Source organism: Balaenoptera physalus (genome assembly GCF_965194825.1).
Source record: "Balaenoptera physalus genome assembly, chromosome: 18".
Classification (NCBI taxonomy): domain Eukaryota; kingdom Metazoa; phylum Chordata; class Mammalia; order Artiodactyla; family Balaenopteridae; genus Balaenoptera; species Balaenoptera physalus.
Window position 1 is genome coordinate 2,007,466 of NC_138899.1, and position 16,781 is coordinate 2,024,246.

The following is a 16,781-nucleotide window of genomic DNA, read 5'->3' on the forward strand; positions in this document are numbered from 1 at the left end:
ATTATCAAGTAATGAAATTCTGCCACATTCTCTGGCACACTTCCTTCTACTTTCAGTGACAACATTTTTACATAATTAAATCACATTACCTATGTAATTTTATATTTTGCTTATTGCACCTAAAAGGAATATTTGACATTTTTTTAAAGCTTCATGTGCATTTTTAAGAATTATAAATGGATGTACTGCTGGTGTCTTAACCATTCTTGTACTGCTACATATTTAGGTTGCTTGCAACTTATTGTTGTAACAAAGCATCCTGTGAAAACACCCTTGCACAAGCATCTCTGAATACCTTTCAGGTAATTTTTCTGGGGTGGATTTCAAGAAGTAGAATTACCACATTAAAGGGCTTCAGTGTTTTCAGAATTACATGAACAGTTGCCATATTACTTTTGAGAAACAGTTCCTGGTTCTGCACGTGAGGAACGTGGAAGTCGTCACTCCACCCTAACAACAAGTAAAAAGCTGAACAGACTGAAAATCGACAACTCTTCTCGAGTCCATAAGGGGAGGGGACACAAGGCCACTGCCCCCAAGGTGGAGCCCCACTGCCTGGAGCAGAGACGCTGGGGTGGGAGGACCTGGGCTGTAGCTGATGACGCGCTAGAGGCTCAGTGCAGACCGGCCTGAGTTATAAACCCTGGGGGGACACAGTCACGGGGGACCCCTGCCCCCAGTATCGGGAAATTTACCCCTAGGACCTCAACCAGGTACCCAAAGTAAATATCAGAGAAAAGTCGACAGTCTGGATGATTCCAACTATAAGGCAGTAAAAAGATCAGTGGTTGCCGGGGGTAGGGGTTAGGGTGGAGAGGAAAGAAGCCACAAAGCACAGAGGATTTTTAGGGCAGTGACGTATTTGACATTATAATGATGAATACACGCATGTACAGAGAGTGGACGTTAAAGTAAACTGGGGAGTCTGGATGAGTGTGTGTGTCAGTGCAGGTCCATCCTCGGTGAACAATGTCCCATCTGATGAGTGATGCTGGTAATGAGGCAGGCTGTGTGTGTGTGTGTGTGTGTGTGTGTGTGTGTGCGCGCGCGCGTGCGTGTGTGCGTGCGTGTGTGCGTGCGCGTGTGTGTGTGTGGCGCGGTGGGAGGAAGAGGGTACGTGGGTAGTCTAGCTCCCTCTCAAGTCTACCGTCAATTTAAAACTGCCCTAAAATAATAAAAGTCCTGTTTAACAAAGTGTCCAAAGAACTAAAGAAAACTATGCTTAAAGAATTTTTTAAAAGTATGAGAACAATGACTCAAATACAGTCTGTATTGAACTATAAAAACAATCAAATGAAAATTATGAATTGAAAGGTAGGAGCTCAAGATCAGATTTGAGCTAGCAAAAGCAATAATTAGCAAACACAAAAAACTCCCTAGAACAGAAGGGAAGAATGAAGAAAAATGAACAGCACCTCAGAGACCTGCAGAAAGCCAGTGTGTCTGCCAACACGTGCACGGGGAGGCGTTCCGGAAGGGGAGGAGAGAGAGGTGACGAACGGCCCGTCAGGACAGCCATAAGTCACTAGGAGCCACTTCCTGCTCCCCAGTCTTGACCATCACATGACGGCGGAGCTTCCTCACGGCCTCTTGACCTCCGCGTGTTTGCATCTCCACCTAGAATGCTCTCCTGTGCTCCCCACTGACCCCAACTGGGGACCTAAATCTTTCACAGATCATCAGCCCACACTGGTCTCACCTCCTAGAGAGTGTTCTTATCTCTCAGTGGGGTTAAAAATATCTGTACTTCTGCAGTTTTCTGTGAAAACAAAACTACACAAGGAAGTGTGAAAAGTTTAACACATTATCTATTCTATTTGTTCTGCTTGTCATACTGTGTCCCACATTTTACTTTTCTGTATAATTTATAAATATGGAATTCAGGAAAGCTGAAACTGACTCCTGGCTTAGTCACTAACCAGTTCTGTTCCCTGCAGAGTGAGAGTGCTGTATGCCAAAAGATGATTCCCACGAGCTCTATATGTCGATGTCCGTCATGACCGCAATTTTAACGTGCGCTGTTCACTCATATAGCTTTATGTAAACAACCGTTTGGATGTGATTCTGAAGCCAAGGTGTTTCCCCATCATCCAGAATGAAAGAGTTGGCTGACTCAAAGACAACAGCACATGTGACACAGAGGCTCTTCTCCCTGTATAAGCGCAGTTAAAGAAGGAAATCTAAAACAGCACTGGTTACGTTTCAGTCTGGAGAGGATTACACGATACACAATGCCGAAGAAAACAACCCACCAGGGTTTCTAGAAAAGCACGGCTACCTAGTTTTACGAAACACCCAATGGAAGCAGGGCTCCCGGAGACTAGCGCGGCACTGCTGGCACCAGTTCACACGGCACCGACTGCTCTCCTCTGACACAATTATCTGGGCAGACACTAGTGGAAGGTAAGGATCTGCCTCTGGAACGTCACCTGGATTAAGAGTGCACTGCTCGCCGGAGCCTCCCCCAGAAAAGAAACCAACGTCCCACATAAGGATGCACGAAGAAAAGGCAGCTCCGTAAGTTGAAAGTTTTCCTCCTAACAAACCCTGAAGAAGCACAGGACGCCACACATAACACATTCCACGTACTAAAGAGCAAACATGTGGGCAGAGCCACGTCCCAGGAACAAACCCCGAGCAGACAAAGATTCGAACGAGGGGGGTTTGGAGAGCAGAGCTCAGCCAGGAAAGGCAGGCGCCCTGAGCCCTCGGGACGCAGGTGTGCTCTGCCAGCGGGGGTCGAGGTCCAGGTGAGGCCGGTGAAGAGCGCTAACGAGAACGAGGACAGACCAGCGAGACGGTGGAGAGGTTCAAGGGAAGGAGGTGATCAACACGAGGAGAGGGGAGGCCACGGGCCACCAGGGGTGCGCTCAGCGGCCTGTCGCACGGAGAACGGGCAGCAGAAGAGGTGCAGAAGTGAGGTCCTGCCACGAATCGGGGGCAGGAGGTGAGAGGAAACACCGACGGGGAGGGGTTCCTGCCGTTCTCTTCACCGCTGCGTCAGCAACGCCTTTAGCAGGGCCTGGCCGAGCGAGCCCCTGACAAATCCTTGAGAAATGAACGAGGGTCCCCAAGGCCAACTTGTGCTGCAAGATCTGGGGACAAACGCGTAGGAGAGAGCTGAGCGCACAGCCCCAGGTCACTGGTCCAGGTCTGCACGACTCTGCACCATCTCTTCATAAAAGCACCGGAGATGAAACGCTCATGATGAAAGGGCTGCTGCCAGGAAACGCTCAGCAGCTGCTGTTTTACTTCAAACCCTCAAAGGTCTCGTGACTCAGATTTATATCCCCGATCAAGAAAATAAAAAAGATTGGGAGTGGGGAAAGAAATAACTAAATAAGTGCACACTGCCCACAGAATTCAAAACATAGCCATGTTTAGAAAGTTTACCTTGCTGGCTTATCACACCAGGTAAGATATATACCGGCAATGTAAAATTTACCCAAATCGAGACTATCATTTCCCATTTCCAGCAGATGCAACGGTTCAGGAAAAAGGAGGTTTGGATTAGATATTAGATTTAATACCACAGGTACTTTTTAAGCTCACAAACTGCTCAAGTTTCAAAATGCAGCAAATTTTAGGATTCTGAAACCCTTGTCTTCACTATGTACAATGTCTAGACACTCTCCTCTAATTTCATGCTATTTGATATATATACACATCAATCTCAGGAAAGACTACGTTAACACACAAAATAAACTAGAAACTGTATTGATCTGGAAAACTGACGATCTACTCCAAATGTGAGTATAATGGCATTTGATGCACATAAAACCTGTAAATCACATTATGCACCTTTTTAAAATCCCACTGTTGAAGATCTGTAACCGTATGGGGAAATAATCACAATACCCAGTTATGCAATAAGAACAGGGTACTATTCCACACATTAATACAAAAATATAAGAATATTATAGAAATACATAGAGGCCAGAAGGAAACAGCAGAACATTAACGGTGGTTGTATCTGTGTGGCGGACGATACGTGATTTTTATATCCTTCCTCCCTCTCTAGGCAGTTTACCTACATTCTACACTGCTCAGTTTTAGAGACATTCAAAAAAACAAGTTATTCTTCAAAAATGTTTTGCAATTACTCACCACATTATAATAGCTTTTGTTAATGGCAGTCGTATCAAATCCTTTGGGAGGGCTCTTCAAGGCTCCAGATTTGGGTGACACGGGCTTTTCTGAAATAAAGACGTAGGGCAGGTTTACGGCTTCACCCTAGAGAGGACCACGCGCGGCAGCCCCGCACGGCCCCAGCTTCTGGGCCCAACTGAGCCCCCAGCCCAACGGGCGGCGGGACAGAAGCCCGTGCAGCCAGCAGGCCCCCAGCCCCATCTCCGCCTCACGGTCGGCCCCCTGAGCTCAGAGGCCTCCACGCCCGTGCCTCCGCCAGCCCGTCCTCCCAGCTCAGGCTGAAAATCTGACGGATTCTGCACCATTGCCGTCAACAAACGAAAAAGAACTGATCTATAAGCTACACATGCAGCCCAGGTGTGCAGTACAGGTGAATTATTACGCCCACAGCATCAGAGACAACGTTGGCAGACACGTAACAATATTAAGACATCAAGACCCACAGGCTGGACTGTACTTGGAGGGACCCAGGTCACTCAGGATGCAGACGTCCCTCTAAACAAGGGCGACAGACAAAGCAGGAAAGCCACCCCACACAGGGCGACAAGAAAAACCACACTGCCTTACGAGCCTCCACACCAGGGGCAACACGGAAAGCGGTCACGGTTACTGCAAGGATTCAAGTACTGAACATTACATGGCTTTCATCCAACTCCATTCAAGAGAGATTTATTCAGAATAGGTACTGAAGAAGCGCTTGCCAACTGATTCCTTGGCACTCTGTGTGTCTGTGTGTGTCTGTGTGTGTGCGGGTGTGTCTGTGTGTGTCTGTCCCTGGTCCCGTGGGGCGGGTGTGTCCGTCACTGAGGTTCTGTGGGGTGTGTCTGTCCGTCACTGAGGTTCTGTGGGATGTGTGTCTGTCCGTCACTGAGGTTCTGTGGGGTGTGTGTCTGTCCGTCACTGAGGTTCTGTGGGGTGTGTGTCTGTCCGTCACTGAGGTTCTGTGGGGTGTGTGTCTGTCCGTCACTGGGGTTCTGTGGGGTGTGTGTCTGTCCGTCACTGGGGTTCTGTGGGGTGTGTGTCTGTCCGTCACTGGGGTTCTGTGGGGTGTGTGTCTGTCCGTCACTGGGGTTCTGTGGGGTGTGTGTCTGTCCGTCACTGGGGTTCTGTGGGGTGTGTGTCTGTCCGTCACTGGGGTTCTGTGGGGTGTGTGTCTGTCCGTCACTGGGGTTCTGTGGGGTGTGTGTCTGTCCGTCACTGGGGTTCTGTGGGGTGTGTGTCTGTCCGTCACTGGGGTTCTGTGGGGTGTGTGTCTGTCCGTCACTGGGGTTCTGTGGGGTGTGTGTCTGTCCGTCACTGGGGTTCTGTGGGGTGTGTGTCTGTCCGTCACTGGGGTTCTGTGGGGTGTGTCTGTCCGTCACTGGGGTTCTGTGGGGGGTGTGTCTGTCCGTCACTGGGGTTCTGTGGGGTGTGTGTCTGTCCGTCACTGGGGTTCTGTGGGGTGTGTGTCTGTCCGTCACTGGGGTTCTGTGGGGTGTGTGTCTGTCCGTCACTGGGGTTCTGTGGGGTGTGTGTCTGTCCGTCACTGGGGTTCTGTGGGGGGTGTGTCTGTCCGTCACTGGGGTTCTGTGGGGGGTGTGTCTGTCCGTCACTGGGGTTCTGTGGGGGGTGTGTCTGTCCGTCACTGGGGTTCTGTGGGGTGTGTGTCTGTCCGTCACTGGGGTTCTGTGGGGGGTGTGTCTGTCCGTCACTGGGGTTCTGTGGGGGGTGTGTCTGTCCGTCACTGGGGTTCTGTGGGGTGTGTGTCTGTCCGTCACTGGGGTTCTGTGGGGTGTGTGTCTGTCCGTCACTGGGGTTCTGTGGGGTGTGTGTCTGTCCGTCACTGGGGTTCTGTGGGGTGTGTGTCTGTCCGTCACTGGGGTTCTGTGGGGTGTGTGTCTGTCCGTCACTGGGGTTCTGTGGGGTGTGTGTCTGTCCGTCACTGGGGTTCTGTGGGGTGTGTGTCTGTCCGTCACTGGGGTTCTGTGGGGTGTGTCTGTCCGTCACTGGGGTTCTGTGGGGGGTGTGTCTGTCCGTCACTGGGGTTCTGTGGGGTGTGTGTCTGTCCGTCACTGGGGTTCTGTGGGGGGTGTGTCTGTCCGTCACTGGGGTTCTGTGGGGTGTGTGTCTGTCCGTCACTGGGGTTCTGTGGGGTGTGTCTGTCCGTCACTGGGGTTCTGTGGGGGGTGTGTCTGTCTGTCACTGGGGTTCTGTGGGGTGTGTGTCTGTCCGTCACTGGGGTTCTGTGGGGGGTGTGTCTGTCCGTCACTGAGGTTCTGTGGGGGGTGTGTCTGTCCGTCACTGGGGTTCTGTGGGGTGTGTGTCTGTCCGTCACTGGGGTTCTGTGGGGTGTGTGTCTGTCCGTCACTGGGGTTCTGTGGGGTGTGTGTCTGTCCGTCACTGGGGTTCTGTGGGGTGTGTGTCTGTCTGTCACTGGGGTTCTGTGGGGTGTGTGTCTGTCCGTCACTGAGGTTCTGTGGGGTGTGTGTCTGTCCGTCACTGAGGTTCTGTGGGGTGTGTGTCTGTCCGTCACTGAGGTTCTGTGGGGGGTGTGTCTGTCCGTCACTGGGGTTCTGTGGGGGGTGTGTCTGTCTGTCACTGGGGTTCTGTGGGGTGTGTGTCTGTCACTGAGGTTCTGCGGGGTGCGTCTATCACTGGTCTCCAAGGCTCCTGAGGCTGGATATCAGAGTGGGGCCGGTGGGGAGGAAAGGAGAAATGGTGAAGAGCGCTGCCGGGGGCCTCGGCCTGTACAGCCCCCTTCCTCCCCTGCCTCCTCTGCAGGCTCCTGCTGCACACGTGGCTGCCGGCGCCCCTCCGGCGTGTTAGGTGGAAGGACGCTGAGCACACCTGTCCAGAATCTCTCTCTCGGCAGCATCCCCCCCCCCCAACACTCCTGAGCTCCGGGTCCCTAATCCCAACTGCTCAATATCTCCATTATCTTCTCAGCAACAGAAACCCCAAAAATGCCCAAAGCAAAACGCACTGTCTTTAGCTGTGGGTCCCCCTCCGCCTATGGAGCTGTTTACCTAAATCTTCTTTCAATGCCTCACTGTAAGGGTTTTCCAAACAGCTGAAAATAACGAACAAAACAGAAGGTGTTATTCCTAGCTGAAAGAATTCTCTCTGCCCATGGAATGGAAGCAGAACTCCACAGGAAATAAACTACTTCTCAACCATGAGAAATACAAGGAGGAAAACCAACCTAGCCTAGCTAATACACTTTGCTGCCCAATCTTGTATCTGCAGCTAAGCCTTTAACTGTGGAAGAAAAAACTACGACATTTCCATCCGAAGAAAAAAATGCCTTTTCATCTTTAAAATCCGCAATTTGGGGGAAGCATGTGGAACGACAGTAAAGGGAGGCGGCTGAAGCCTGAACTACCGCCCCGGGGGTCATAAACTGCACGCGCAGGAAGACGCACCGCACCACGGGCGCCAGCAAGGCTAGTGCACGAGAATGACTGGAAGCTGCTTCAAAGTTTTTAAAAGCAAGTAACTTGGCAACCGCCTCACTCTACTTAAACTTAAGACATACCTCACAACACCACGGTTAATAAAATTCAGTCAGTTTACTATGAGAACTACAAGGAAGAAGTTTTTTCAAAAGCAAGCTTCAATCTACTAATATTCTATAAAAATAAGGGACAGGCAGAAGAGACCCAGACAAATCAAGGTTTAAGTCCAAAGAGGCTGTCTTTTCTCCCTCAGAAAAAGAAAGCACACAATGTGCTGGTCGCTAAACGGAAACTTCTGGGCTGGGAGGCATCATGAACACACGCCCAAAGCCTTGGGTCCAGACGCTCAATGAGCCACACGAAGGAGCCGCCAACACGCCCTCTGCAGAAGGTGCAACTGCCACCTGCGTGCCACCTGCGTGCCACCTGCGGGAGACCCGGGAGGGCAGCGCTGGCTAACGCTCCAGGCCCAGGCTCCAGGGACAGTCGCCCGTGGTGGCGGGGCGAGCAGAAGCGCAGGACCCCTGCGAGCCTCGGGGGGCCTCTAGTGCCCCCACCAGAGAAAACGTTGAAGTGTCACTGCAGCATAACAGAGGCCAAGTCATGGCCACGCATAACAGAGGAAAATGCACAGGAAACATATTAGAAAATACTCAGCCTTCCCAGTACCCTAAGAAAAACAAGACACTGTTCTGGCCCATCCAATGGCTAAAATAGATTCCACTCGCAGGGATGAGGGCGGGGAGCCAGGAGGACAGCACAGCGCCCCCTTCCAGGGCCGACGGACGTGCCCCCCTTTCTCGCAGTAAATGTTGAAAAATGCCGATAACAACAGGATCTAAACACAGATGTGCTAAAAGAAGAGGGGGATGGGGACCCCTCCACCAGGTGCCAAAAGTAAAGGAGGCCGCAAAGCACTGGCAGTGGTGGGGGCTGCCCCGGGGCTGGGCCGCAACCAGTGCTGCTACAGGACTGCCCCGTCCCAGCGGGTGGAGCTCTGGTGACCCGCACGGCTAATGAAAGGAAGCCTAGAGACTTCTGTCCGCCAGCCAGTGAAGCAGCTAGGAAGTGTGCTGGCCACTCAGGGATGGGGGACACAGCCTGTGAGAAACCAAACCAAGCCTGACCCCACCAAGCGTGCAATCCAAGGCCACACCATCTCCTGCAGGACCACCAGGATTTGCCAAGGGCAAGAAAGCTCTCTGGGAGCCCTGAGGAAGCCAATGTCAGCCGTCTCTGTAGGTACTTCTGCAACCCAGGATACAGAGGTACCCACTGAACAACCATCCATCAAAGAACAATCCATAAAATAAAGCACAAGCTCATGAAGAATGAACCACCAAGAGAGTGTAAACAGAAAACATACGAGGGAACCGGTCCCCGAGATGCAGAAATTAACAGGATAATCTAGGAGGCTGTACAGCAAGTGTGCTTAAAATGCCTGGAAAGAAATTGGGACCATAATGAATTAAAAAGTCATCATGATAATGAAGAACATCCGGAAAAGAATGAAACAACTTCTAGAAACGAATACGATGGTCACTAAAACGAAAATCTTGGTGGACAGGTAAACAGGGCAGTGAGGAGGGACCTGGGAAGGGAGAGATCTGAGGAATGGACTCCAAGTGAGTGTGGAACAAAGTAACGAAAGCAAAGAAACAGTGAAGCCAAGAAACAGCGAAGCAAAGAAACGAAAGTATGGAAAGCGGATTCAAAGCCACGGAGGGTAAAATCTAACCAGATATTCAGGAGACGACAAAGCAAATGAGCAGGCAGCATTACTTTCCAGAAACGGCAAGTTCTCGCGTCCTGGGCTAGGGCAGCACAGCAGCCCTACGCAGTCACCCCTCCACCCCCGTGGGGCGGCTCTGGAGCTGGCGATGCTTCCAGAGGCAAAGGCAGTCAAACCCCGGCAACCTCAGGACCGAGCTATCATCCGCTTTTCTTCCGCCTCTTTCTGGAAGAGTAAGGGCTCCCTCTCGTCATCCCTCATTTCCCTCTGCCTCTTGTCTGAAGGTTTCACAGCCCTGCTTTCTGCGCTGGTGGCGGCCCTCCCGCCAGGCTGTGTGCACTGACCCCTCGCAGCCCACAGGCGACGCTCAGCCCTGAGGACAACTCCAACTCTGGCTCCCGCTCCTGAGTCCCCATTGTTTGTCACCCGGCCTGGAAACCATTCCACCCTCGGTCAGGCACTCGCTCTCCAGGGCTTAAGCCCCACGGTCACTGGTTTCTGTGCTGCCAGTTTCCTCAACCCTGTACTCTTTCCTATTGGCTTTCAACTGCTGAACCTCTTCCTAGTTCATTTAGCGATAATCTGTCCTTGTGGACACTCCTGAACCTCTGTCTGAGCCTTTGTTACAGAGATTTCCAAGTGTGCACAGGAGCGGGGAGAACCCCACACACGTGTGCCCCTGCTGAGCCTCCACAGTTACCAGCCCCCCGCTGCTCTCACACCCTCGTCCCTCCTGGAAGCCTCACAGCAAAGCCCATCAACACTTCCGTGTCCATCCTACTCAGAGGGATCTCCTCTTTAATTAAAATCCTAACATCAGGCACTTATCACACCTGACAAATTCGTAATAATTCATTAATATTATCTGATGCAAGTCCATATTCAAATTTCCCGGTCACAACATGACTTTTGTAGTTGGCTTATCTGAATTAGGAACCAAGTAAGATCTACACCGTGCACAGGGGCTGCTCTGCCCTAAGCCTTCTTTATCCTCTCAAAGCCCCTCCTCTCTTTACTTAACGCCAGCAGGGAGCACAGGGCACCGTCCCCTTCCCCATCATCCATGCTACCCAATTTTCTATTCAGGGGACCTCAGGTAGGCTTCCTGATTTATGGGTAGACATTTTGTTGTTTTTTCACTGTTTTTCCCCCAGTTCCCACAACAGTGGCCACTCAAGTAAATATTTGTTGAATGGACGTTGGCTGTGATTTTAGAACCGAGTGCAATCGTTAACAACCTTGGAGTATGAAAAATAGAATGCAAAGGTGGAAAAAGGTCAAGGGTAAGTCCTCGCGTTACAAAGTGGGGCATCAAGAGATGACTGTCAATGTCCACGGACACGAAACAAAGGACGTTAGTTAGCGTTCCTGACAAAGGGAACCAACAGGAGAGAGGGAAAGGGAGGACGACAAGTCAGAGAGAAAGTCTGCAGGACGCAGATCAGGCAGACAAGTCCCCCACACAGGAAGGGGCTGCGCGGAGAAGGCAGCTCGTGGCGGGGGCCGGGGCCTCCCAGGGGCGAGGGCCAGGAGGCGGGGAGGGGGCGCAAGGACCTCTGCTCGTCATCACATCAGCCCTTCTGTCCCACGTGCTTTGTTTTTACATGCCTGGATTACTTTTCACATAATATTTTACAAATAAAACTTTTTTAAAAAAGAGCATCTCTATTACTGAAGACTATGGACCCTGACCCCAAACTGCTCCAGGACAGTTGACCCATGGGCGTGTCCTTGAACCAGGGGGTGTTAATCACGGTCACTGGGACGTGGCCACGCTCACGGAACACGCCCTACAGTGCCCAGTAACATCGGTGTTCGTGTGAGTGTGCGTTTATTATGTTACTCTACAGGGACACTCACTTCCACATTCCAGAACAAATTACCAATCACCTAACCGCAGGCCTCTCTGTACACGTGTGAGGTTCCCCACACGCCCCCGAGGTGCCAGGCTTACATTTTATACTCTCCCCACCCAAAAAATGTGCATCAGGAAGAGGGAGCACGGAGAGGCCCAGCCCCATCCCGGGTGCCTTCAGAAACGGAGCATCAAGCGCACCCATGCACACGTGTGCACGCACACGCACGCGCACGCGCACACGCACACGCCCAAGCCCACTCCATGCCACAGAAGGGGGCGAGGGCAGAGGCTCTTCCCAGCCACACAAACGAGACAAGGTTCTGCGTCACGCTGTCCCTCTCCCCGCACAGGTTATATTTCTGTCCAACGCTGCTCTTTCACAGCCAGAGAAAGAACTGCGTCCAAAATCCAGCTTGCATTTCACGCCACTTTAGTATGCCAAAAATAAACAGAAAATACTGGAAAATGAGAAACTTAGGAAATGGCAGTGTGAATGCTCATTAAACATCACACTGCAAGTGCGAGTAGCAAGTGAGAGTCATTTGAGTTCCCACATCACTGCCAAGCACGGCTCGTGACTCAGCACCCCAAGCTCACCCGATCGTAAAGGAACATTTACAAGAAGTGCCTTCACTGTTCACGGATGAGAAATGGGAGCAAGTAAACTCAGCGCATCAGAAACAACCCCTTAAGAGAAAGCCGGTGCACGAGATGCACACATGAACCGGGCCTTGTGAACACCCCGAGCCCACGGGCGCCCCCAGCAGCAGCCCAGCCGCGGAGGCGCTCACGTTCTAACCCCCGGGAGACCCAGCGCCTCCGCGTTCCCTGAAGGAGAGCAGCACCAGCGCCGCTCACTGCAGAACCGGCCTCCTGGCTGCTTTCCTTCCATCTCCCTCGAATTCAAGAAACTATCGCGCAGACGCGCGCGTGTAAAATACACACTTACATGTGTGAATAAAATGAGTTTCACGTATTCAGGAAGAATATCCAGTGCGTTTGCAGCAAAACGTGAAATATCCTCAGGCAGACTCTTGGGAGAGATCTGTCTTCAGGGAGGGAGTATTTCAAACAAGAAACCACACACAGGTCCAAGACACAAACGCGTGGGGTGAAGCCTGACCAGAGCACTGCCACCTCCGGCCACAAGGGGGCAGGCGACCGCGGCCGCGCACAGGCCCCGCCCGAGAAGCGGGACAGAAGACCCGCAGCCCAGGGGACATCACGGAGAAGGAATCTCAGCTTCGTTTATTCGATAAAAATATTAGTAAATCAAATCAAAATTTAACGCAGAGGAGAAACTCACCGTTAAAGGAAGTCGGCGTCTGTCTTCGGTGAGGAAATGGCCCTGACATGATGGCCAGTTAGAGGAGGTCTGCAGGTTGGGACCTGGCACATTTTCTTTACAGAAGAGTAAGCGTTAACGACACTGTGAATTACAACATTTATGCTGAACTTGCTCTTTCAAAAAGGAAACCTATTCCAAAATCGAAAGGCCACATTAATTACTCAAAAAGAATGCAATACAGAAATGTTACTGTGACCCTAGAGTTTCACTCTCAACTGTGACAAAGTGATACGGTAAAAACATGGTTTCGCGTCTTTCCTTCTCAAATGCCCACGTTTAAGATCAGACGGGGACAGCTTTCCTTAGAATATACTGAAGTAACCTGAGGACACCCAGGATGGAAACTTACTCCCAAAAGAGGTTATTCCTTTGGTTCAACAGTCAAATAAAGAATACTTAGCATAACAGATCACCAATTTAAGCAAATATGTTATTCCCTATATTTTAAAAAACAAACAGGAAAGAAAGGAAAGTTTTCAAAGTTACCTGGGTCTCAGTTTGGTATGAAAACTAGGGATTCCATGTGACCCCTGCAAACAGCCCTTTGACAACAATGCAGTTACGCACATACGATTAAAGGGGGTCTCTCTCTCTCCCTCTCTCTCTCTCTCACACACACACACACACGCACGCACACACAGAAACACAGGGTTAAGACACAGAAATAGGAATTTTAGGCAGAACAAGTGATGCAGTCACTCCTGATGCAGGTAAACACTCATAACATGCAATGGCTGGTTCTCCTTAGAGCTGCATCTGCCCCCCTCGCCACCCCCGGCTCTCAGCCCCCAACCCCCCTCCAAAAGTGGGGCTGAGAGCAGAACACTCATGCCAGGCTGCCAGACGCTCAGAGGCCCACAGCTGTGAACAACCTGCCACCACAGACGACGCTGACCACATTCACACAACCACCTGAAAACAACAGACGACACTGACCACACTCACACATCCACCTGAAAACAACAGACGACACTGACCATACTCTCATCCACCTGAAAACAACCCTCCGGGACTATCTTTTCAGTGTAATTTTCAAAAGTTAACTTTGGAAACTCCATGAGGAGAAATACGTGAAAAGGAAAAATTCATTTGCACTCATCTGCACTCTTACTATGGTGACTCAAAATCAGACTAGAATTCCCATTTAAATGAGTTGTGCACAGCAAAATTCAAGAAGCCCAGATTCAACAGACGTCTGCACAATCAGCAAGTTCCACTCTTTATGGCTTGCCCCACCACCAGCTCTGTGACCCCCTGAGGACGTGCCCACCACCAGCTCTGTGACCCCCTGAGGACGTGCCCGCCACCAGCTCTGTGACCCCCTGAGCACATGCCCACGACCAGCTCTGGGACCCCCTGAGCACGTGCCCATCACCAGCTCTGTGACCTCCTGAGGACGTGCCCGCCACCAGCTCTGTGACCCCCTGAGCACGTGCCCGCCACCAGCTCTGGGATCCCCTGAGCACGTGCCCGCCACCAGCTCTGGGACCCCCTGAGGGCGTGCCCGCCACCAGCTCTGGGACCTCTTGGATCTCACTGGTAAGGAGGAAGACCCCCTTCACCCTCACCCTCCTGGAAAGGGGCCAGTGCTGCTCTCTCTCATCCCTCAAAGAAGAATGAGTCGCTCGGCCTGCCCCAGCCCTCAGGCTCTAGGGCCGGCACCAGGGCTGCCCCGCTGCCCCAGGACTGACTGGTGACTACTGGCAAATCCAACCAAGCTGCAGACTAAGCCACATTTTCCAGCAGCCACGTCTGTAAAGCCAAGGCAACACTTCCCAATCAGCCTGACAGCAGTGCCGGGCTCTCAGCTGGTTCTACACATGGACAGATTAAAAGGAGGGTATTATTTGTGCCCTATGCCCTGAATATCCCAACAGTACTTATTCTCTGGAGCTGTGGTGAGGACTTAAGTCACAGATAAAAAGCACTTCCTACGGGAACCAGAACATAAAAACTTGGCTATTATTGCTAACTGTATTATTACGATAATGAAAAAATACTGCTTTTATTATCAACAATAGAACGATATCAACTATAGAAAAAGAGCAAAAATGAGATACCACTTTACACCCATTAGGATGGCTAGTATCAAAAAAACAAAACAAAACAGAAAACAACAAGTGTCAGCAAAGATGTGGAGAAATAGGAACCCCTGTGCATTGCTGACGGGAACGTGAAATGGCGCAGCTGCTGTGGAAGCAGCACAGCAGTTCCTCAAAAACTGAACAGAGTCACTGCATGAGCCGGCAATTCCACTCCTAGGAATACGCCCAGGAGAACTGAAAGGACTCAGGACAGACACCTGTACACCCATGTTCACGGCAACATTATTCACAAGAGCCAAAAGCTAGAAACAACCCAAAAGTCCAGGAACAGAAGAATGGATAAACAAAATTCGGTTGTGAAATAAAACACATACACATATATACTGGTCTCTGCCCCCGGTTCCTGGCACAAGGTTCCTGAAACCCTTGGAACGTCCTGACGAGACCACTGGGAGCATCTTCTGTTCTAATACTAGGTCTCTGACCCTGTTCCTGACACACAGTCCCTAAATCCCTTGGAGTTTCCTGGGTGATAGGAGCGTCCTTTGTTCTCATGAGGCGACTCTAGGTGGGCTTCTGGATGGCTCCTGGTCACCACAAGCTCGGAGCTTTCAGCCCCACCCCATTCTTCGGAAGGAAAGAGGGCTGGAGATTGAGTTAACCATCACTCATGCCTCTGTGATGAAACCTCCGTAAAATCCCAACAGCGTGGGGTTCAGAGAGCTTGCAGGTTGGTGAACACACCTACGTGCCAGGAAGGTGGCACCCCAGCTCCACGGGGACAGAATCTCCTGCGCTTGGGACCCTTCTGGACCTCGCCCCCTGCGCCTCTTCATCCGGCTGGTCATCCGTGTCCTGAACCACGTCCTTTCCTACGGGATAAACCAGTAAACCTGAGGAGTACTCCCCCCGAGTTCTGTGAGCCCTTCCAGCAAATTACCAAACTCTAGGAGAGGGTCACAGGAAGCCCGATTTACAGCCAGCTGGTCAGAAGCCCAGATGACAACCCAGGGCTTGTGGCGTATGAAGTGGGGTCAGTCTTGTGGGCCTGAGCCGTCAACCTCTGTGACACTAACCCCAGGCAGATGGTCATCAGAACTGAACTGAACTGTAGGACACCCAGCTGGTGTGATCCAGTGGTCTGATGCGTGGAAAGCCCACACGCTGGTATAAGAAGTGCTCCAAGTGTGGCGGCAGTGTGAGAACAAAGGAGAAACACAGAGGTGTGAGGGTTTATCAGTGGCATAACCATACAAGGGCATATTATTCAGCCTTAAAAAGGAGTGAATTTCTGACACACACACTACAACACAGGTGAACCCAGAAGACATGCTGAGTGAAATAAGCCAGTCACAAAAGGACAAATAATGTATGATTCCCCTAACATGAGGCTCTTAGGAGTCAAACGTCAGTCGAGACAAAGACTCGCATGGGGACTGCCAGGGGCTCAGGGGAGACAGGAATTATTTAATGGGTAGAGAATTTGGGAAGATGAAAAAGTTCTGAGATGGATGGTGGTGATGTCTGCACAACAATGTGAACGTACTTAGTGCCACTACACTGTACACATAAAATTTTTTTTTAAACGGTTAAAATGGTCAATTTTACATTATGGTAAATTTTATTACAATCTAAAAAAGACGGAAGAAGCACGTGTTATTTCCCCCCAAAATCCAAAGCCAGAAACCTTTACCCATCAGGGCTGCAGGCTGCCTTATTAAAATACTTTGGTCTGACGTCAGTGCTAGGAAAATAACTTGTTTTATCAGAACTGTCACGTTCACCTTTAGACAGCTCTTCTCCTTGCTACCTCAGAAAACCAAAGAGCAGCAATTATCGCTCCCTGAGCTCCTGCTCTGTGCCAGGCCCGCAAACCCGAACGCGCGAGCCCCGCTGACCCCAAGAGGGAGCGCTGCCCCCGCACCCTAACCTGAAACGCCCGCGGGCCCCGGGGCTCCTCCCCGCGCCCCGCGCGGAGCCGCTCCCATCACACTCCCTCCACGCGGCCCCACCCGCACCCGGACCACCAGCACTCTCCCCAGGCAGAACCAGAACACCGCAGCACACAGCAAGGCCTTTCCAGTCAACGGACGACACGCAAGTCAAGTCACAGCAGGCTCAGCTTGCAAATCTCTCCCCACCTCTGCGTCTCCGGCCACCCACTCTTCCCCTCAAGACGCTGGTTCTGAAATCTCACTCATCAGAGCGCCTACAC

The 16,781-nt window shown here is 51.3% G+C and overlaps 1 protein-coding gene and 1 long non-coding RNA gene across 24 annotated transcripts in view; one reads left to right on the forward strand and one right to left on the reverse strand.

Moving 5' to 3' along the window:
• LOC309647523 overlaps nt 1-16,781 on the forward strand; it is a 269,604-nt gene that overhangs the window by 204,648 nt on the left and 48,175 nt on the right. The gene's annotated exons all lie outside the window — the stretch shown is intronic.
• ARHGEF7 (Rho guanine nucleotide exchange factor 7) overlaps nt 1-16,781 on the reverse strand; it is a 129,811-nt gene that overhangs the window by 46,685 nt on the left and 66,345 nt on the right. For all 23 annotated transcript variants that reach the window (XR_014256103.1, XM_082434935.1, XM_082434916.1 and 20 more), the window contains one exon: nt 4,108-4,196. Coding sequence is in view for 22 of the 23 variants with exons in the window: in XM_082434935.1 (XP_082291061.1) it covers nt 4,108-4,196 (89 nt within the window). In the remaining variant the exon portion in view is untranslated. The remainder of the gene's footprint in view (nt 1-4,107; nt 4,197-16,781) is intronic.